This window comes from Mustela nivalis, assembly GCF_964662115.1.
Source record: "Mustela nivalis genome assembly, chromosome: 13".
Taxonomy (NCBI): domain Eukaryota; kingdom Metazoa; phylum Chordata; class Mammalia; order Carnivora; family Mustelidae; genus Mustela; species Mustela nivalis.
Window position 1 is genome coordinate 73,147,136 of NC_139032.1, and position 23,088 is coordinate 73,170,223.

Consider the following 23,088-nt stretch of genomic DNA (forward strand, 5'->3'; position numbering starts at 1 on the left):
TGCTGGGTTTGGAAGCAGAGCCCCTCCCCCTCCCGTGGCACTTGTGGAAGCGGCACTTTTCTCTGCTGTGCCCTTTGGGCCTGGCGGCCAGCTGCTTCCCAGAGTCCGAGACTTGCCTGTGGGCTTGTTCCAGGTAAGGAGGCTTTGAGGTAACCCCAGGCTGCTGTGTGGTTCTACATACAGGGGTTCCTCACTCTCGTAGTGCCATAGAACAGTATTATCAAAATACTGTTCGGTTGTTTTTAAGACTTCAAAATACTATTTATAAATAGCTTCCCCCAAAGTATGTAGGATTACAAAGGAAAACTTTAAGAACAGGGTTTTTTTTTTTCCAGAATCCCTTTGATTGGTAGAGTTGTACCCCTGCCTTGTCTTTCTGTCTCTCTCTCTCATACACACACACACACATATGCACACACAACCCACGGAGGGCACTCATCAAACTCCAGCAAAGTCTCCTCAATCAGGTTTTGCTTCTGGCCTAGCTAAACCCAGATCGTTTCCGCTGAGAAATCCTAAGATTCCTTGAAAACCTAAAGTGAGAGATGAAACATGGCCCAGTCACAATTCCATAAGTATCTGTAGACGTGGAAACCATGTGGGGTAAACATTAACTCAGCTAGTCCCACTGCAATTCCAGAAACACGTCCTCATCCCAGGCTAGAAGAATCCGTATCTTCTGAAGGCTTCGTGTCTACATTTTTCTTTGGAGGAGAACTAGGGAGAACAGCCACAGAATAGCCATAGTGGCCAAGCCTTTGGAAGGACTGTTTGAGAGGGAGAGGGGAAGGTGCCGGTCTCTGTTCCCTAGGACCATTTCTGTAGAGCTCCTGCTGTGTCTGCTGACCCTAAGCTAGATGCTGTGCATATGTCACCTCCTTAAATTTAACCCCCTCCCATATGTTGTGAAGAAGGTTTTCTGACTCTCCATATGAAGCTGAAGAAACAGAGGCTCAGTAAGTTTTTAAGACTGCCCCAGGTGACACAGCTTGAGTGACTGAACTAGGGTCAGACTGGGTTCTGCTGGGGCCACAAGTCTGAAAGCTCCCACTCACACACATTGTTGGTGTGGTAGTCAGGGGACGTGCATCTTTGGGACCAGTCATGACTCCCCCAAAGATAGAGAGATCCCTCCGTGCAAAGCCAAGGCTTTATTCCTCCACTGGCTGTGCCTTAAGCAGGGCGGCTCTCTGTGTCTCCCTCTTCCCCGTAAAACAGATTGTGGAGACACAGTGAAACGATGCATCCCCGAGTCCCTAGACCGTACGTGCCACTCGGTAGATAGTCCATAAGTGGTACTACCTTCCCGGATCCCCCCCCTTCCCTCCCACTGCACGGAAGCCCACGTGCTGGGATGTGTCCATCGCTCCTCCCCAGGCCCCGGCCCCAGAACTCAAACCCAGAGCTTATGTCTTCCCAGATACCACGAATAGGGGCCTTGTCTCAGGGCTGCCACATACATTGAACATTACCTGCTGTGTCCCTGCCGTGCACCAGGGCCTGGGGATAGGCTGCTAAACAAAACAGCAGGCCTCCTGCCATTAAGGAGTCCTCTGCACAGTGGCAGATAGACTTTTACCCAGAAATCCTGTCCCTTCAGAGTAAGATTCATGCTCTAGAGGGAAAGCACGGGAAACCTGGGGTGAAAATACTAGGGGCACAGTTCAGGTCAGGGATGGAAGGAGGCGAGTGGAGTGGGAGGGAGGGCCAATCCGAGGAAACAGCGTTTAACCTGGGTCCCAGAGACAAAGGCTTGGAGAAAAAGTATCCCAGGCCAAGGGAACACATATGCAAGGGTCTTGGGGGTGGGAGGAAGTTTGAGCATTTGAAGACTGGAAAGAAATCTGACGTGGCCTTGGTTCCCCATCACTGACATAGAAGGGCCTTTCTAGATCTCAGATGATGGCCTAGGGACAGAGCAGGGCCCAGGGTGCCATGGACCCTGCATGGGGTCTCTCGGTGCAAGCAAGCTCCTAGAAGCTTCCCAGCCTTTGTTGTGGGGGGCAGGGTCCAAGCCCACGTGGTGGGATGGAAGGGGGTGTGGAGCAGTTTCACCACCCTGCTCCCCAGCTTGACCAAAGAATGCCTCTCCCTCCTGCCTGCTCAGAGCTCCTCCACAGATGACTCACTGCAAAGGCCTGCTTCACCCTGAGCTGCTAGGAAGGCCTTGTGTGGTTCTTCTGGTCTGCCCTTCGTGCAAGAGATGGCTAGAAGGGAGGACCATTTCACTGAGGAGGGTGCTCCTAGAGGACAGTGTCCTTCTCTAAGTTCAGGGCATACAGACACTGGCCTTTCACAAGGATCTGGAATGAAGGGGGATTGGGGTAGGGAAAAGAATGTATTTTTTTGCGACTTACCAGGTCTGTCACTTTGTAGCTACGTATCTTAGGCAAGTTATATAACCTCTCTGGGTCTCATTCTCTCCATCTGTGAAGTGTGTGTGTGTATAAGTGATATTTCTACTTCATAGAATTGTTAGGACCAGCAGTAGTGAATGTAAAACACATCATGGCATTTGGACCCAATGAAACTCAATGAATAGAGGTCCCCCCTCCGTCAGCTGCCATTTTCCCTTTTGGGATCCAGGAGTGGCCCATACAATCAAAACAGATCAGTAAGGAGCGGGGTTCCCACCCCCTCTGAGTCAGGGGGCTGGGCTGCGCCCATATGATTTGCATCCTCCGCAAGTCAGTCCTGCCCACACCTGGAGCAATGTCTTCAACCTGGCTGAGGATGGCAGGCCACACGGAAGACTTGGAGCCTATTACCTTTTCTGCTTTTGGAAGGAAAAGACTGTCTTCCAGTGAGAACATTTGTGCTCACCAGCCGTGAGCTCTAGGGACACTGCATATAGGCTGTCTTCCGTAGAGATGGGGATGTCGTATTCAAAGCAGACACCTGTCACCTGCCCCAGTTTCTAATAGCCGATGGATAGTACGTGTAGACGTCAGACATGGCATATGTACGTTCCTTAGCCAGTACAGAAGGCAGAGGAACCTGGTAAGATGAACAGAGAATAAAGCGCCTGGTCCTGACGGCTGGTGCTGATACGGTGTCTGTGTGTGTTGTCATTGCAGTGCCTCACGGCATGGGAGTCGATCATTCCACTACTGCAGGAGAAGCAAGAGGCCAAGTAAGTTCCCTCCGGGACAGAGACTCTTCGATCTACACAGGGCATGGCGTCCCAGAACGCCCCTGTCGTGCCAGAGGCCCGGCGCTGAGAAAACAGCCACAGAAGCATCTCTCCTTTGTGTATTTCTTCCCCTGCCCGCCTCTCCCTGTTCGTCCACCGCTGGTTGTCCATTAGTATTTATTCCTTGGTGGAGTCCACAGGGCTGGCGTCATCCCTCAGCAGAAGAAGCTTACCTCCATGGCTCAAAGGAGCCGACAAAATGGAACAGCTGAGAAGACGTACAGCCGGCCGGCCTGGCTGACATTCCGACATCTCATCATGGAGGCTCCTGTCTGGGGGGCCTGCGGCGTTGCCTGTGCTGGGAGAGAGCCCAGCTCTTGCTTTTCGAGGACATGAGGAGGGCGTGAACAGAAGGCAGCCCCTATGTTCTGTGGACACAGGGTGACTCCAGGATGGACCCTGTGGGCTACTGACTCATCACAGCTGAGGCGGAAGCATTGGCAGCTCCGTGGAAAGCCCTTCCCTAATGGACCGTGGCCTGTAGCGCGAGCGTGGCCTGCCAGCCACTCGTGATGAACGACAGCCGTTTTGTGGCTCCCGGGTCCCTCAGGACGGTCTCCGTCAGTGTCCGCGCACGTCTGCGCTGGAGTGAGCAAGCTGGCTTCCTTGGCCTTGCACACCACCTCGGGAAGCCGAGGGGGGCCGTGCTCCCCAGACTTGTTTCTCGCACCAGAATGCAGTCGATCGGAAACTTGGTTTTGTGTAAGATGGGAAAAAAAAAAAAAGGTGCATTTTTCTCTGTGAAGTTCTTCGATGTTGTTTTTTGGCTTGTAAAACGCCGTCAGAGTAGAGATTAGGCCCGTCATGGGGAATCCCTGTGGCCGGAAGTCTGAGCAGCTCCCCGGGAGCGGGGATCGGCAGGGTTGCAGCAGGCCTCATTCCCACACCTGCCCCGCGCCGTCTGCCTTCACCTCACCCGAAAGTCCCCATTTAGTGTTCCCCGCCGCGTCCACTGAATGTTTGCGCAGACTTTTGCTGAGAGGCCGTCAGCGCTGTCGTGACACGGTCAAGATTTTGTAAACTCAACGTGAATGTTCTACATGAAGTGCTTTAACCCTTGATGATGTCCCCGGTCAGGAGTGGAAGTCCGTAACCGCATGGGGCTTGGAGAGGACTAGCGTAACAGAGGTGTCTTTGCTTCTAGATAAGCTAGACTCTCCTCCGTTCGAGGAGCCAAGCTCCTGGCGACCTCCGGCGGCATCTCCCATCTTCACTTCACACTACAACCAGAGGATCTGTCTTCTAACTCATTTTGTTTCCTCCCGAAATGAAGCTACCTAGGTTCCATTGTGTTCTGTGGCTCAGCCCCTCCAGAAGTCTAAGTATGAGCCTCATAGAGGCAAGCTGTGTTGAGACATTGGTGCAGACGCTGGCTAACCTGCAGATCCGGAGCTCCGTGCAGCATGTGCTCAGTGCTCCGTCCCGCGTCCACCTGCCGCGTTGACCTTGGACAGCTGCCGTAGTGACATCAGTGGCCCGGCAGAAGGATGGCACAGAACCGTTCAGTTCTGTTTCATCATGTTCAAATAAGTCACAGTTGAAAATGAGAAGTCTCATATCATTTGGTACTTGCCTGCGCTGTCAGACCCACTCGTGGCATCCCCAAAAACCTGCAGTGCGGATTTTCAGTTTGGTACAGTTAGAAATGATCCCTTGAAGCAGAACGGTAAGGACGGGCTCTCTACCCAGAGTGGCGAGTCAGTGTTTCACACTACCTCTACACCATCACGTTAGTGCAGGTCTGGATGTCTGGGTCCAGCCTGACACTTTGCTGGTAGAACAGGGTTGTGTATCTAATAAAGGGTCGAGGGTCCTCTCTTGCTATTTCATGGAAGGCACTAGACTGACCTTAGCAGCAAGTGCTCATCTGCAGGAATGTGCCAGGCCTTGCCTTGTGGAATGTGTGCTTTAAAAATGTTGTCCAGCATAAGGAGTGCTTGGAAAGACCAGGGGAAAGAGTTACGGGAAGACCAGAACCTCACCTGCCGCTTAGTTGCCAAAGCCCGGGAGCATTCCTGTGTAAAGGTTAGTTGGGAAGGAAAGCAGCCATTCAAAAAAGTCGTTGGGTTCCTCGCTGGGATGCACGGAAAAGGAGTGGGGGAAACACAGTCATTCCTTACCCCACTGGAGGCAGAAGACGAGCTCAGGGGGGAAGCAGGCATCCTGGGATTTGTCTTTCTCTCTTCCTGCCCCTTACGATGTTTCTGTGCTTTAAGACACCAGGGAGAGCAGGAGCATTGACAGCAGAGCTGGGAGAACCAGGGCACAGTACAGACTTCCCTGCAGAGACACTTGTTCCCCAAGAAGGAACCCTCGCCCCTTCCTCTTCAGGCTGCCGTCACATGAGGTGAGGAGGCTGGCCTAGACAGAAGGCACGGTGGGCAGTGAGGGAGGCTCCCTCAGCCCCCGAGGGTCACCGGTCCGGGCCATTTGCCCCTTCCTCCTGGTGGGCACAAAGGTGATTCCCTGTGAGAAGTGACTCAGAGATTTCCGTGCCAAAGACTGCCTCCTGGAGGCTTCCTCACCCCATCCTGCATGGCTCCACAGTCGTGGGGCAGAGCTCACTGCCTCCTCTCTCAGATTTCTGTCCAGGGGGCTTTTGCTCGAGGACACGCTTGACCTCAGGCAGACAGACTGGGACAGGTTTTGAATCTTGAGCACATGGCCACAAAATGGAAAGTGATCCCTGTCCACTGTCCCCCATATGTGGGAAGTGAAAGGTGCGTTCATCCAGGTTAAAAATCCAGGCTCAGGCAGAAGAGAGAATTCCCAGACACTGAGCAGGTATTGGAGAGGCAGGTGTTGAAGCCGGCAAGTGTGCTTCGTGGCAGGCGTGGACCCTGGCCGCCTTCTCCTGTGCTGGATCCACAAGAAGATTCTAGGCTACTCTGCCCAAAGCAAAGAACCATGGTTCTTCCCAAACGAGGAGGGAACATGTTACACAGCCACGTTTGGAGTTGGGTTTTGTCCTCTAAGACTTAGTTATGATTCCCGATGACCTCAGTTAAGTGCAATTATGGAAAGGATTGGCTCGTATCACTGTGCCGCTCATTGAACTCCCCAGACACCTGTCTTTAGGTGAGTAACAGTAACAGATCCAACTCCAGGGGTTCGTGGTGAATGTCATGGAACTTTGTCTTCCTGCCAGATGTCAGCCACAACTGGAGTGTGTGTGCTGCGTGTTGTGGAATTGTTTTGTCAGTCACCTTCCTCGCGAGGTCTTTAAATACTCTCGCGAGACCACCTTTGTGTTGAAATGGTAGGAAGTCCTCCTTGAGAAGAGGGTGTGGTGGCTGGGTGGGCTTATGGAAGTGGGGTTTCTCTCTTGGGACGGCCGGTGTCAGCCCAGGATACATCCAGACTCTGAGGGCCTGGGCCCTGCTGTCCACAGCACTGAAATCTGGGCCCTGGCTTTGTTCTGAAACCATTCATTGGAATGAGAGTAGTCCTTCTTTAGACTCTGTCCCGAGAGAGGGCTAGAGAGTGGGACCCACCACAGCCCCCCAGGTTCATATTAGCCTCGTGTCTGTGGGTCTCCGAATAGGTTAGAACTGGATTCTCCTCTGGCTGCCCTAAAGAACGCCTCTGCTCAGAAGGTGGGCCACCTCTGGTCAGGGCCCGGCATAGCAGGCCTGCCGCCTGCCTTCCCAGACGCCTGCTTGAAAGGCCCGTGGAAGCTGGGCAGTCTTCTAAGGCTGGAGTAACACTTGCTTTGGTGATCCCCGCTTACAGGATGTTTTGGGAATTTGGGTTTGCCTTCTCACTTTCAGGAGTTCTCAAGATGGTGACAGATTGGACAGGCCCTCTTGTGTTTTCTCCATTCAGATGACAGGTGGCATTTGTCCATAGATCTGAGGAAAATGTCATCCCCTGCGCCCGACGGACCTATAGAGCTGGGTGTGTTGGAGTTGTTTTCTGCTTCCTCGTGGTTTTTCGATTTAGCAAATAAACCAAAAACCTGATTCTTTTCATCAGTTCACCCATTAGGTGGTTAGCTTTCTGTTTTAAGGATGGTCTCCCTCCAGCTGCCCAGTTGAGGATGTGTGCAGGGCTGTCCGCATTAGAAAAGGCGGAGGACGGCCTGTTGTCGCAGGGAGTTTGACTGTTGTCCCTTAATCATGTGTGTTTGAAATGCATTCTGGATATGACTGTCTAACCCTTTCTGTGTGGCAGCAAAAATAAATCATCTGGGTAGTTTTTATTACTCTAGGTAGCCTGTAAGTACATGCTTTGGAAAAAATAACTTTAAGAAAGCCAATAAGGTATTTGAGTCAGAAACATTCTTTGTAGTTAGCACTGGAAAATCAACAAACCCAGACTTTTAAAAATGCCACAGACTGTTGAAAGCCTAACTCTGCTTTTTGAGAATGATCAACACCTTTTCATATGCCTTATTCTTCAACTCATGTGTTTTAGATTCTGGGTACAAGGAGTTTTTAGACACATAATTGGTTGTTGAGCTTAATACTAAAGGCCTAACATAGCCCATCCTCAGCCCTCCTTAAGAAGAAAGAGGTTCGTGAATAGGGCTGCCTTTTGGGAAGAGAAAGCTAAGTGTTGCTATTGCCAAATGATATTTTTGATAATGTAAGGAAACACAGGGACCACTAAACCATTTTGTTTGTTTGTTTGTTTGTTTGTTTTAAAGTGTGAAAGATGAACTCAGTGCCTTTTGGCACCCTCTTGATTGTAGAGAATATATGGTATCCGGCATCGACAAATCACAGAGACACAAAGAACTCTAGATTGTGACAGTATTAATGGTTTACCCGGATTCTGCAGAACAGCTTTTAAAAAGATAACCAGGAAACCAGTGGGTAGGGGTGGGGGGAGGGCCTCAGATCAGTGTGTTTTAGATAGAAATTCTCCACAGGTTGAAATGCCAAAAACCTAAGCCCTACTGTGTCGCCTCATGTACGTTAGTCCGTTTCTGCAGAGCTTTCCCCATGAATGCCGGTGACTGAGTATTACACACACACATACTCTCCCCCCGACTGTGCCACCTCTCTCCCCAGGTGATCCTGGGCTCCCTGAGGGCCAGGTCAAAGCAGGTGACACCCGTCCACACCTCTGCTCGACAGGTGATTCACAGTCTCAGACCAGCCCTGCAGTCACAGTGGTACTGGAAGGATGAAAGGGGGATGGCTGTTTCCCCAGTGTGGAAGCAGGGGGGCAGAGGAGGTTGCAAACAAAAGGTGGTTCGATGTGATCCAAGGACACGTGTGTCAGCTGGGCTTTCGTGGAACAACAAACCAGCAGCTCTTCACAGTCAGCACCATTCACCGGGACACTCCTGAGGTTTTGGTCCTGTCCAGTAGACGCCCTGTCCACTGTACGTCCGTGTGCTTGATCCCCTTGGTGTCTGTGCATTGGGAATGCATTGAGAGCTGATGTCCACCTGATATCTTCCCACACAATAAACTGCCAGCAAACTTTCTAACTTGTATTTTAACTGTTGAAAAAGAAATTCAAAACTTTTACTTATTAGGTCATGTCCAAAGGATGGACTGTATTTCTTATTTTTAGAAATCATTCTTTACATTTAAAAATTTAACAGAACCCCCCACCCCGAGGTATTGATAAAGTCCTCTGTATAAATGTTTTTCTCTTCTCTCCATGCTGCCAATAAGCCAAATCAAAAGCTGTGAAAAAAAAAAAAAAAAGTGCTCAAGAATGTGTGTAGATGAGAAAGTGATTTATTTCCAGGTCAAAGTCTCTGTTTCGTGAAGCTACCAAACTTTAAAAAGAATGTCACCTTTTTTTTTCCCTTTGTTATGGAACCCAGAGATTGTAAAAAGAAAAATAAAGTTTTTGTTGCATTTTTGATGCTGGCACGAGGTTTTTGTCCACTTTTTTCATATATCTGTGTATAAAAAATTCTGTCCATTGTTTACTATGAAATTAGTATTACATTTTGAGGTAAACAAAAGAATTTGTATTGCTTGATAAACTATTAGGTTGTAAATTTAAGAGGTTTCTTTTCCTCAATTAACTTAAAGTAATGGACCAATAAACCTATGAAAGATGCTTTCTTTACCTTGAGTCCTATTGTCATTCGCACCACTTTGTACACCAGGAAAACATGTGTGCCTTGTATTGTGTTTTCTTATTTTCTCTACAGAGATAAGGAGTGTGCCTGCAGGAATCAGGATATGCAGAGCTACAGGAAAAATATGTAATTGAACTATTTTAATTCTTCTTCACATCCCTATAGACTTATCCTCAGTTTACCTTCTCCTGCATCTTACAGCTTGGGGAGATGAAGAAACTACCTGCTATCTGTGTGTAACCATGGTGATTGATGGGCAGGCAGGCAGGGCTGGCTCAATCCCATGACTGAGTTCATGACCTGAGCTGAAATCAAGAGTCACACTTTTAACCAACTGAGCCACCCAGGCACCCGTGCCATGATGGTTCTTAGTTTGTTTTTTTAAATCTGTAAGGCAAGAAGAATCATCTGTGGTTCGTTAGAGTGTTAGTGTGTTTCAAAGAGAGACCAGAATCCTCAGTCCATCTTATACCTAATGACCGCAGCCCACCAGAAATGGACTTAAACTGACAATACAAGACTGCAGTCATACCAAAATGAGGCGGCAAGGTGGGCTAAGAGAGGTTTGGGATCATATCTCAGATCTCTCTGAATGTTAGTATTTTGGTCTTTGAAATGAAGACCTGCTTTCCCAGAAGAGTTGCCGATAGGACTAGCAATAAAGTCTGCAAAGCACCTAAGTATCTGCTAGCACTTACTATTTGACAGCTCTTATGGGAAAACTCTTCTATTATTTGTATAAGTATGGCCAACTTAAATATCAAGTAGTCCCATAATAATCATTCCCATTTGCTTTGTTAGTTGAAAATTAAAGGGGGGGGGTGTATTTCTTGTAATTGCTTTAAGAAATTGCTGGAGATAGTATGCTGGAGGACTGTGGTCAGGCTGAAGCCCTAGGGAATAGGTGGGAATAGGTCATAAAAGTGGCAAGAGGTGATAGGAATAGAGATGGATTTAAGAGATTTCTGTGGCGAGGGAAGGGGCTCAGAGATGATGTGGTTTCCAGCCTGGGAGCTGGGAGGTGATGCCATTCACTGACAGATAAAAACAATCAGGAGAAAAATATAAAGGTTGGAGTGAACTCAGATGGTAGAGAGGGAGAAGAATTTGGTTTGGACTTTTGTTTAAGGAAATTTAAGTGGAGGTGTTGGCCAGTTGTTGGAAGGAACATTCTGGTATCCCTGGGAGTAGACTAGGTTACTTGGGGAGAGTACGAAGGGCAGGGCTTTCTGGGCCTCAGGAATTAAGGATGCAGGGAGAGGAGGAGGAGGGCAAGGGTGAAGTTCTTAAGGAGAAAATGGCCCAAAGATAAGAATATTGGTTCATAAGCTTGAGGACTTGTGAAAAACACCAGTTGTTGGACCCTACCTCTACCTCTAGAGTTTGGTTTGGGTAGAGCCCAAGAATTTGTATCTCTAACAGGTTCCTTAGGGGTGTTAATGCTGCTGGTCCAGAAGCAACACTTTGAGAACATCAAAGGGGTTAGAATATCCTTTAGAGGAATTGGTGACCTGGGGCAAATGTCCAAAAACTGCTGTGTTGGTAACAGGTGGGTGGGGCTGAAAAGGAGCCAGTGCTGGGTTTGGAGAGCCCAGCTCTGGTTAAAGCCACAAGATACCGAATGGGAGAAGATATTCACAAATAACACTACAGACCAAGGGGTGATATCCAAGATCTATAAAGAACTTCTCAAGTTCAGCACCCAAAACAACAGATAACCCAGTCAAAAAATGGGCAGAAGACATGAACAGACACTCCTCCAATGAAGACATAGAAATGGCTAGCAGACACATGAAAAAGTGTTCATCATTAGCCATCAGGGAAATTCAAATCAAAAGCACATTGAGATGCCACCTTATTCCAGTTACAATGGTCAAAATTAACAAGGCAGGAAACAACAAATGTTGGAGAGGATGTGGTGAAAGAGGAACTCTCTAATGCTGTTGGTGGGAATGCAAGTTGGTGCAACCACTTTGGAAAACAGAGTGGAGATTCCTGAAAAAACAATTAAAAATAGAGCTACCCTATGACCCTGCAATTGCACTACTGGGTATTTACCCCAAAGATACAGATGTAGTGAAAAGAATGGCCATATGTATCTTAGTGTTCATAGCAGCAATGTACACAATAGCCAAACTGTGGAAAGGGCCGAGATGCCCTTCACCAGATGAATAGATAAAGAAGATAAGGTATATATACACAATGGAATATTACTCTACCATCAGAAAGGATGAATACCCAATTTTTTATCAACGTGGACAAGACTGGAAGAGATTATGCTGAGTGAAATAAGTCAAGCAGAGAAAGTCAATTATGATATGGTTTCACTTACTTGTGGAGCATAAGGAGTAACATGGAGGACATTAGGAGAAGGAAAGGGAAAGTGAAGGGGGGGAAATGAATCATGTGAGACTGTGGACTCCAAGAAACAAACTGAGGATTTTCAAGAGGAGGGGGTAGGGGGAATGAATGAGCCCAGTGATGGGTATTAAGGAGGGCATGTATTGCAGGGAGCACTGGGTGTTCTACACAAACAGTGAATCATGGAACACTGCATCAAAAACTAACGAGGTATTGTATGGTGACTCACATAACACAATAAAAATTTTAAAATAAAAGCCACGAGCTCACAGCAAGGATGAGTGTGGGCACGTAAAGAAATGTTTCTGGATGTTGCAAGCCAGTTTTTCAGGAGCAGGAATGGAGCAGCCAACAATGAGATTCATCCAGGTTGGGGAGCCAGTCAAGCTGGGACACGAGGGAAGGAGTCCAGGGCAAGGAGCATGACTGTGAGAGTTTAGAGAGGTGAGCGTGGCCTTGAAGTCCTCTTCCCATGCCCCCCTCCTCCATCCATGTTGCCTGTCTCAGTGAGAGGCTCTGCCTTCTTCCTAGTTGCCTGAACCCCGAATCTGAGCATTCTTGCCTCCATCTGCCTCACCCTCTGCGGTTCATCCATCCCCCACTCCCGTTGACTACTAGCGCCCAAGGATCTCTCTGAGTCCCTCACTTTTCTCGATCCTTGTAGCTCCTTCTCCAGCATCAGTCCTCCATCGTCCATCACCTGGATTTCTGCATCTCTGCTCTTGCCTCCTTTCTGCAAGTAGTGCTCGCTCCTTCTGCTCCTTCCTCCCCCAGTTCGTGCTCCTGCCTGAAATCCTCCACCAGCTAGCCCCATAACTTGGAAGAAAAACTTTTTTTTTTTTTAAGGTTCTATTTGTGTGTTGTTCCTCCTTACCTCTCCAGTCTCGTGTCCTGATCCTGTTCCTTTGGTATCTGCCCCCTCCCTTTCTCTTCACTCCCCTTATATTGAATTCCTCTATCCCAGGATTTTTCACCTTCAGGCCTTCCAGCTGTGATTCCTTCTGCCTGGACCGGCCCTTAACTTCCGGCCTCCGTAACTCCTTATCCTTCCAGTCTTACCATGTGCCACTTCTGAGAAGCCTTCCGTGCTTTCCTAAATCTGGATTATTTGCTTCCTTAGGTTAGCATGTGTTGTAGGATACATTGTTGCTGGAGACTCTTATCTGCTGCACCTGCTAGACATGGGCTCTGGGACAGGAACAATCATATTCTTGCCATATCTCGGGTTCTAGCTTCTAGGACCCTGGTTCTAGGACCCTGGTTCTAGGACCTCAGGACACATGCCAGAAAGTTTAGGGGTTTTTTTTCCCTGAAAGGGATCAGAGATGCAGACTCTCTGAGCCCAAATTCTTGGAGCTTTAAATATATTCTGTAGCTTCAAGTTTGACCCCAGTATGAGAATGCCATGCCTGTAGTTATAGAGGGAGCCTGACCAGAGCAGAGCGATTCACACACATACAATAAATGTCCATTTTATTAGGAAGTGAGTCTGCTTTTCTCTATGTAAGTAAAATAGCCTATAAAAATAGGTACCTTGAGATAAAATGACTCTTAGCACATCTCCTCTCCCCTCTCCCTTCACACCACCCACTGGGGGGAGTACTGTTGACTGGAAATATTCAATATAATATTCCACTAAAGAAAGTCTTTTGATATTCGCTTCTTAAAAGCAACAGTACCAACAACAATAAAACCACCCTGAATCCAAGAGCTGGAGCCCCAAATCTCCTAAAACATTGGGAGTTCTTATAAAACATCCCCTCTGTGTTCCCCTTAGGCTACTGAAAATGTGTGCTTTGGTTGGAGTTCTCATGTGGGCCTCCCAGCGCAGCGCCTGGGTGACTGGTTAGCCATACCTTGGAGCCCCGGTGACAGCTCCTGGAAGAAAGGGGGCTGCCATCTGAAGCCCTGGGTGCATCTGGCGTGACTGTGTATGCAGCCTACATATAACCTTTGAATGTTCACACTCTCCTGAGCCCTGAACCCAATCTCTGTTTAGCAGGGACATCTGAAAACTGAGAAAGTTTTTCTATCACCAAGAAAATGCTATTCCCCCACCCACCAGGGACCCCAGAGCCAGAGCGGGTCATTCTGAGGCCAACTCTGGCTTGAACTCGGGGTTTGGGGGTGGTGGGTTGCCTTGGTCACCAGCACTCAGTTCCTTCCTTTGCCTTCAAAGGGGTCCTGCTGGTGCTGGTCCTCACAGCTCCCGTAGGTCAGCACCATCATGTCTCCGTGATGTCACCGTATTGCAACCATGAGGCTTGTTTATAGGCCACGATGCTGTAAGAATTGACAATCCAGAATTACAAGCCAACCACTGGAATGAGGCAAAGGGTGTGCCTTTTCCTCCCCACCAACAGCCACCTGAGAGGCTCTGTCCCTCATGCCCGGGAGGCTGTTTGGAGTTGGGAGATGGCGGGAGGAAACTTCTCCCACTCCAGGCCCATTCCAGTCCTAAGACATCTCAAGACCTTTACGTCTACACTTTCCTTTTCCCAGAATCTCTCTCCATCTCACTTCTGCCTGATGATGACCTCCCACGTGTATTTCAAGGTCAAGACTGGCTAATCGCAAGCAGAATTGGCTATCTCATCTTCTGCCTTTCCATAGCCCCCTTCCACAAATCCTCATTATGTTGTTTGCAAATATTTGTAGCTAAGGGGATGCATAGGAATTAGGAGATCTGAGGCCAAGTCTTGGATCTATGTGAACTTCGGCCTGTACTTCAGCCTGTCCTTTGGCCTGTCCTTCCACCTCTGGGGTCCTCGGTCTTTCCTGTGTTTGAGCCCTAGGAGCCTCAGAGTCTAAGTTAGAGCACAGCTCTTCCTGGCTGATGGCCAGCTCCTGGAGCTGCTGGATGGGGTATGAATGAGAATCCAAACCTTCTAAGGGAGAGCTTCGTGAGCTCTTCCCAAAACTCTGACTTTCCATCTTCCATAAGCCACAGGGCTCCACAGGGAGAAGCACTTACTGTACTTGAAACAAAACTCATTGTATTACTAAGCCGGCAGGAAAGCCCAGCAGTGGAGGCAGCTACCCACAACGCCGTGAATGCCTGGCTGCAGTCCTGACTCCAGCTGAATCCTGCAGAGACCTGACCACGCAGACCCAATGGGATGGCCAGCCCTGCCTTCAGGTCAGCCAAGAGGTAGCTCTGGGGGTTGGAGGTTCACCGTGCTGGTCAGTAGGGGCCACACCCTTCCAACAGAGGATGCTTTAGATCCTTTTTGAGTACTCTTTACATGCCAGGCTTTCTGCTGGGCACAGACTATCCATGCTGAGCCAGAAAGCCGTGGTTCCTGCCCTCAGGCAGCCTACCATCCAGTGGGCAGGCTTATGAAAAGGCAATCACTAATCATCAGCTGTCATGCTATGAAAGAAAGTACAGGAAGCTTTGGGATCATATGATAGAAGGACCTAATTTAGGTTGAGAATGGGTTAGGACCATAGCCAGTTGGGTTAAGAAGGAGGCACGGTGCAGAAGGGAGAAGGACACAAGGGGCAACCACTGGGGCTGAGGCATGGGGTGGGGGAGGGTGGTTAACAGCAGCAGCAGGCACCAGGGAGGTTGGCAAGCCCGGACTCTGTGGGGCCTTGTGGTCCATGGAAAGACATTCAGGTTGTATCCTAACAGCAGTGAAAGCCAAATGCAGAACTTTGAGCAGGAGATGACATGATCTGTTTAAACACTTGAAGGAAATTGCTCTGGGCACCTGGTAGAGGGAGGATGGGGTGGGCACAAGAGTGGACATGGGGCTAACGGTTCAGAGGCTAATCCACTTTTTCAAGTGCTCAGGCCTCGGGGTGGTAGCAGTAGCGATAAAAAGAAAAGGATGAAATCTAGGGCTATTTTGAAGATGGAGTCAATGAGGTCTGATGGATTAGCGGTAAGGGGAGGTAGAGAGGAGGGAGGAGATTGGTGACTTGGGTTTCTCTTCCTGAGAGAGTGGCGGTGCCTTTTAGTGAGGTAGGACAGGCTGGAGAGGGAGCAGACGTAGGAAGGCATCAAGAACCCAATTTTGGAAACTTAGTTGGTAATTCCAAGTTTTGAAAGTACTTTAGTTTGCTCAGAGAGAGAATATGAAGTGAGATCCCAGAGAAGAGCCCTAAAGAATCTTCCATTTGGTGGTTTGTCAGGAAGAAGCAATAAGGTGTTGAGAAAGCCCAATGACAGTGGAGAGAGACCAGTGGTGTGGGGACCGTGAGGAAATCATGTGGGGTGAGGACCGCAGGGAGTCCAGTGGCTTCAGCCTTGAAGAGTTGTTAGTGGCCTTGATGAGAAGAGCTCTGGTGGTCGGGGGGGGGGGGGGAGCTCAGATGGGTGGGAGATGAGGACGCAGCAAGGGCACACCAGCCTTTGCAGAAGCTGACCATGAAGCCAGTGGAGGTTGAGGAGAGATTGGGTGGTAGATCACATGTCAGTTCAGTAAGCATTCAGGAGAGAGTGGCTCGCTCTCGCGGGGAGGGAGCTCTCTAAGGAGACGGGACAGGTGGCACCCTGACACTGGTGACTCCTCTAAGAAGCAGTGCCCTGTGCTGGGTCAGAGACAGCCTGGATTCAACCCTTGTCTCTGCCACTTTTTGGCTGTGGACATTTGGTAAGTTACAGAACACCCTAGAGTGTCTATCTCCTTATTTGCAAAAATAGCAATAGTAATGACCTCCAAGAACTTTGGGGGAAGATTAAATTCATTAAATATATGCAATATTTTAAGTAGTAGCTGGCCCATGATAAGGGCTATTTACATGTTTGCTATTGTTACTATTAATTTAAAAAGGGTGGGGAGGGCAGAGAAGAATCAAGTGGCGAGTAGGTCACAGACGGGCAGAGACAGTTATTCCTTTAACATCTCCCAATTGCACGTAAGAAGAGCAAGTAGGAGAAGGCTGGTTCTCAACAGTAATGTGAAACGGACTCACTTTGGGACCAGAATGGGCCGGGGACACAGTCCCTTTTGGCAAGCAGGTTGTTGGCAGCTCTGGCCCAGAGACCACTCCTCCAGCATTCTGCCCTCTGCTGCCTCCTCTGTTCCCTGCTCTCACATGCCTTCCTGCGCTTCGATGTCATTAGAATGTAGCTTTTCTCTCTGTGGTTGGAAAGTTCTACTGTTTTTTCCCCCGGCGCTCTCACTTGATTGATTGATGGTACCGCCTTGGCCTCTTTTAACTTTAAGAGTTTTTCAAGATCCTGTTCATTCAGGAACTCCATGGAAGGAAAGGTAATGGAAACACTTGCACCAGAGTTCTCCATCTTGGTTGTATATTCAGATCATCTGGAGAGCTTTTAAAAAGTCCTGTGCCCAGGGCTGCACCCCAGATCGACTGAGTCGGAATCTCTGGGGGTAGGATCCAGACATCAGTGACTTTTAAAGCTTTCTAGGTGATTCTAGCATATAGCCAATGAGGCTTTATTTTCTCATGTGTCTCTTTACTGGTACATGACTATGAGAGAGAAATAATGATCAACTACTTCAGTGCCTCATTCCCGTAAGCACTCAGGTACTTACCTGATAGATTCAAGATCCTGTCCCTGCATCTGTGATAGAAAATCGCGAAGACCCTTCAGGGCCTGAGGAAGATACCGTGCATGGAAAGTCTGACCAAATCCAAGCACACATTACATAGTGTCCTGGGGTGAGAGGTCAAGAGAAGCCCACCTCCTTCTTTGCGTAGAAGTCTCTTACGCAAGACCAGCATCCCACTCAGTACACACAAGAAGCAGCGAAACAGTAGAAAGGAACCAACTACTGTGGCTTTCATTGGTCCATTTATCTAACTATGCCACACATTAACTACTCAGGCTTGTTTTCTTTTGTTCTGTTTTCCTTTGTTTGTTTATTTAGGTTAAGGAGACTATTTCGTCTATCTCCCAAATAGGGCTGGGTGACTTCCAAGTGGCACAGCTACTAATCCATCACTTACTTGGGCAAACAGCTGGGAAATTGGCATTGCATGCTAAGGTCTAGCTGAGCCCAACCCATTCAGCCAAGACTCACATAAAAATAGGGCCCAGGAAAAGGCCTTCCCTCCTCCGTCCCTCCCTCTGTCCCGCTGTCCCTCCCTCCCTCCACCCTCCCTTCCTTCTTTTCTCATTGGCCCATCTTTCTTTTCTCAACCATGAAGTCGAGCAAAGAGCCTTCATGATTGATGGCTCAAGAGGCTCAGCCTTGGGGCGCCTGGGTGGCTCAGTTGGTTGAGCATCTGCCTTGGGCTCAAGTCATGATCCCAAAGTCCTTGGATCAAGCCCCACATTGGGCTCCCCACTCAGCAAGGAGGCTGCTTCTCCCTCTCTCTCTCTGCCTGCTGCTCCCCCTACTTGTGTTTTCTCTCTCTCTCTCTGTCAAATAAATAAATTTTAAAAAGAAAAAAAGTGCATCAACCTTCTGTGTAGGCAGGGACGTATATTACGATGTGAGAATTCTCACAAGGCCTTACTGCCATCTACTTCCTGCTTCTTTCAGGCTGCCCTCGATTGGTTTCTATTGGGCTGTCTGTAATGCCACCATTACTGACGCATAGAGCTCTCTGTGCTACCAGGCAGGTCCCCTAAAATGCAGATCCTTATCAAATCCCTTGCCCCTTAGTGTGGATATATTTACTGTATTCCTTTCAACTGTAGTGGGATTGATACAAGCACGAGAGGACCTCACTGAATGAGAAGGGGTAAATGGGCTTAAACCATCCAAGACTGTGATAATGGAGTAGCCACTATTGCACAGGCCTCTGAGCACTTGAAACATGTGCAAATGGAGTCCAAACTGAGATGTGCCATCAGCATAACATACATCCGGATTTCAAAGACTTAAAAAAACCAAAGCTCTCTGATACTTTTGTAAATTGACTAGATATTAGAGTGATATTTTGGATATATTGGGTCAAATCAAATGTTTACTAGAATTAATTTCACCTGTTATCATTTTTAAACATTACTAGAAAATTGACAATTGCATATATGGCTTGCAGTGTGGCTTGCTCTGGTGACTTGCATTAGAGAGGGCTGGTCAGAGACCATTTTGGTCTGTTTTGGTCTGTTTGTCCAAAGCTGGTGCTCTTACCCTGGGAGTAGAGTTCCTCTCTTTGGCTTCTCCAGTGGTCTTCCTGCCTGTTATTTTTCTGACTTGATTGCTCTTATTTGACCAATGAGACAACTCTCCCAGAGAGATCAAAGGAATTGCCTAAGTCCTCTAGGGAGCTCCCACAGTCCAGTGGCATGTGAGAGTGTTGGGGCAGGTGAGGAAGTGGCTGAGCCCAGAGACCGCCAGTTGTCAAGCCTTTGGAGGGCATGCCAAGAATACCCAGAAGTGAGGCAGGATGGTTCTCATCTAAAAGGACCTAAACAAAAGGGGTGGAAGTGGTTCACAAGGGTTTCTAATCCCAGCCTCTGATTACAAGGAAGTCTATGAGGCTTTCATAAACAAAGTGAATTACCACACTGCCAGGAAGTATGCCAGCTGCTTGTGGCTGTCTGTTCATTATTCACGACTTTGGGGGTTTCCCACATTGCCAGATTCCTCCTGAGGAACAGGAGGACTTTTTCTTTGTGGGAGAGCCGACCCAGAACCCACTGCCTAAAGGCTGCAAATAAATAATTCTTTATGCTAATAGGCTGGAGGGGGTCCAGCGGGCCCTGACATGTGCCCCAGGGCCTCAGCCCAAACCACAGTCACTGCTCCTGTCTTACCCAATTGGGATGATGGCCAGGAAGGAGAGAAAGGAGGAGAGAGCAAAACAGGTGCCAACAAACTTTTCCATGGTGAGTTGATAGATCTTGTTGTAGACTGTGGAGGTCACCACGCCGGTCAGAGTCAGGGACAGCTGCAGGATGACGAACACCTTTCCTGTGGAAGGGACAGGGGTTACCAAGAAGATGTGCTGCTGTCCCTTCCTTGTTACCCACTAGCTGAGTCTCCAGGGAGCTCTCAGGAGGCTCTGCGTCCTTCCCAGAACTCCCTCTCAGTCTCAGCTCACTCCGCCAGGACTCCTGCCTCTATCCAGCTGGATCTTTCCGCAACCCACAGATAGTAGCCTCCTCCCCTGACTGTGGCGTTTCAGTGACTGACTTTCTGAGTCTTTCCCATCCTCCTGTTTTCACCCCCTCTGCCCTGGATGGACCCCAGATTGTTCCTAGTGTATTGAAGGCAGCTTCTGGAACTCTCTCGTAGACCTTCTGTAAGTCTGAACCCTGTGCTTCAACCCAAGCAGCTCTGAAACGGGCTGGGCAGAGAATTTCAGAGAGATTTCTTTAACGTACCATAAGAGGAGCCCTTGATGAGTTTGGACATTGCTGATCGGATGGTTGTGATGGGGATGAGCGCGAACAGCATGACAGCTCGAGCTGGAAGGAAATCACACAAGAACACTCCTCATGTGCCCTGCCTTGGCCAAGGAGTAAATCAGAAGAAAGCAAAAAGTCTTACCAGGAATCTCCCCTTCCCCACAGACTGCATGGGCTTGCCCTGGATCTAGTGGTTTCTCCACTAGTGGACTAATGCCCGCCCCCCTCCCAGGCAGGCCGAGTCCCTGAGCTCTGACGGTGCCATTGATGCCACAGACCCACTTGCGAGGTGGCAGGGCACAGCGATAGTGAAGGCTGTCTTCATTGGCAGATTTAAGTAGCATCTAGGGAAGGGGAGCTGATGTCACTGAGTAACTCAGGACTCTTCACCTTGTCGCCGGGACAGAGGTGTCTTCTGTCACCATTCACAACCCCCTCTGGGAGACAGTTGCAGGAGCTTTGGCAAAGTGCACCCAGGAATGTGTGCCACGTTACACAGCTGCCACGCACCCTTCCTTCCTTATTCATAATCCCAGTGTGGTGTGTGTTTAGGTGTGTGAGTGTGTGGAGAGAGGAAAGGAGAGGTAGAGGTGGTAGGAAGGGAGACAGGTACTCTGGCCTCTGCACGCAGCCTGTCTAACTGGGAGCTGGCCAGGCCGAAGTTGCCATTTTGTTAGGTGTTTTCTGAGACATGGGCCCTCAGCCAAGGGACAGCCTTGTTTTTTCTTGTTGTTTTTTCTAATATGTCAACCACTAGCCACAAGTGACTATATAAATAAATTAAAATCAAATTTAAAATTCTGTTCTTTAGCGGTGCTAGCCACATTCCAAGTGCTCAAGAGCCACACATGGCCAGTGGCTACCATATTGGACAGCACAGATTTTAGAAGAATTCTATCATTGTAGAAAGTTTGATTAAAGCCTGGATCTAGAGCTCTCTGCCTGTGGTCCTCAGATGGAAACTTCATTCTACTTCTTTGAGAGAATTTATTACATTGGTTGTGAAAGGCATTTATGGAGAGTTTTTAATCCATTTTTAAACAGCCCATGCTTGGCCTGAAATGATTTTAATGAAGGGATCTTTCCAGCCTGATTACTTCAATGTTTTGTCCCTTTAAAACTGAAGAGAAAAAATCTAACCCCTTCTCCTAAGGCCAACCCAAAACCTTCCCTACTGACTGCAGACACCACTGACTGACCCTCCCCTGACCTAGAGCCATGGGCACGGCTCCAATAACCTTTCAGTGGGCAACACAGATAACACAATACAGTGCAACTACATTAACTCAACCGCATGTAATCCTGTCTCCCTTCGTAAGATAGTAGGTCCCATCCCTGGTGCTGAGCTGGGATACCTAGACCACACCATGCCACACCACGCCACGCCACACCACACCATGTCAGCCCCATGACCCTAGGGGTCCACATTTTCCTTGTCCTGCTTCCCCAGGAAAGCCGGACTCACCAATGTAGAACATGTATGTCTCTTTCACAAACGCCAAGAGGAGGGCTCCTGACCCAAAAGACACCATACCGATCATGATCATGGTGGTGTCCTGGAAGCAGCGAGAGAAGACCAGGACGCCCAGGAAGCTGGTGATGAAGACGGTGTAGCCTGCAGCCATGCCATAGCCCACCTGCACTTGGTTCCAACTGAGAGGCTCCCTTAGCATGAAAAGGGGCATCACGTCCACGGTGCCCACCACAGCCAGGTCATATACGACAGCACCCACAAAGAGCAGGGCAATGATAGTCCTTGGGGGCTGTGCCTTCCCAGGGGCTGGAGGGTGCCCCACCACACTCTGCTTGTCTAACTGATCGGGATCCAGGGCACGGTAGGTGCCAACCGTGCCAGATACCGTGTCCACCACGGGGAGCGCCCTGCTGGGTCTGGCCACTGACTCAGGGACCTTCAGGACCAAGAGGCTGTAGAAAAGCGCAAAAGCAGCCCAGCTCACGCTGCAGGCGGTCAGCACCAGGCCCTGCCCGGAGTGCCCAGGCATCTGTTTGAAGAGATGCCCAGAGGCCATGCTCCCGCAGAATCCTGCCACTCCCAGGATCAGGTCGATGAGGATGAGGCGCACAGAGCGGCGACCCTCGGGGGAGCCCAGGGAGCCCAGTGCCATGACACCGGACCAGAAGGCTGAGAAGCCCCCGCATAGCCCATTTATCGCCGCTGCCCCGTACAGCACCTCCACCGGCCAGTCCAGCAGCACCTTGAGCAACAGCCCGAGGCGGGAGAGCAGGAAGCCCAGCAGGGACACGCAGATGGAGATCTTGCGGTGGTAGCGGTCACTGAGCCAGCCCAGCCCGTAGGCAGACAGCAGCGGCGTCAAGCCCACCACGAGGTTGTAGATGATGTAGAAATTGGAGATGGCCCTCTGCTGCTGGTCCTCCTGGGCGTCCCGGGGCGACGGGCTGGTGCTGTGGTTGGAGGAGGCCCCGGCTCCAAAGGACGCCTTCACCACGAGGAGCAGCCCCGCCTCGTAGAGGGAGGCAGCCACCTGCGTGGAAGCCACCACGGGTTCGATCCAGGTCCTCACCTGGAGGCCAGACAGGAGGCCCCTCCCTGGGCAGGCGGCCTCGGGCCCCATGAGGACTCTCGGAGAGGGGCGGGATGTGGTCCCAGAGCGCGAGTGTGCGCCGTGCGGCCGGGTGCGCGCAGGACGGGACCAAGCCGGAGCGCGGGACGCCTGTGACAGTGGCCGGCCCTGCGCGGCTGACCCTCAGGCCGGGCCACTCCTCCCGGCCTTAAAAGGCCGCGCCCGGCCCCCGCCTCCGCCCGCCCAGCCGGGCTGGCGACAGCCCAGGAAGCCAGGCGCCCGGGAGCGCACCGCCCCGTTTCGGCCCCCAGCGTCACCGCCCCCGGGTCGTCGTGTCACGCTGCTCTGGCTTGCGCGGCCGCCTGACGATGGCCCGATGGCCCCCCCAGCTAGGCATGCCCCGGCTTCTCGCGGGGTTCGGGCGCCTTCCCCAAGCGTGTTCTGGCCAGGGCCGAGACGCCCCGGCAGGGAGCGAAATTCGGTTATCCGGGGCGGGCAGGTCTGGGCGAGGGGCTGTGGGGTGCGGTGGGGTGCGGTGGGGTGCGGTGGGGTGCGGTGGGGTGGGGGGTGGGGTACAGAACCTAGGATTTGTCCTGGGAGCCGGCGGGGGTGGGAGGTTTTTTTTGGTTAGATTTAAAAGCAACGGGGTGGGGGTGGGGTCGCC

At 50.1% G+C, this 23,088-nt stretch overlaps 2 protein-coding genes across 3 annotated transcripts in view; one reads left to right on the plus strand and one right to left on the minus strand.

Moving 5' to 3' along the window:
* The window catches only part of SNX30 (sorting nexin family member 30), a 107,029-nt gene extending 97,800 nt beyond the window's left edge, over positions 1-9,229 (plus strand). For both annotated transcript variants that reach the window (XM_082696946.1, XM_082696947.1), the window contains exon 9: positions 3,078-9,229. In XM_082696946.1, the coding sequence (XP_082553072.1) occupies positions 3,078-3,137 (60 nt within the window). In that variant the 3' untranslated portion in view covers positions 3,138-9,229. The remainder of the gene's footprint in view (positions 1-3,077) is intronic.
* Positions 9,230-13,059: 3,830 nt separating this feature from the next.
* On the minus strand, positions 13,060-22,748 carry SLC46A2 (solute carrier family 46 member 2). Its single transcript, XM_082696977.1, has 4 exons — positions 21,347-22,748; positions 19,858-19,941; positions 19,288-19,444; positions 13,060-13,886 (listed from the first exon to the last, which is right to left on the minus strand). The coding sequence occupies exons 1-4, from the start codon at positions 22,473-22,475 to the stop codon at positions 13,829-13,831; spliced, it is 1,428 nt and encodes a 475-aa protein (XP_082553103.1). The 5' UTR covers positions 22,476-22,748; the 3' UTR covers positions 13,060-13,828.
* Positions 22,749-23,088: the final 340 nt, after the last annotated feature.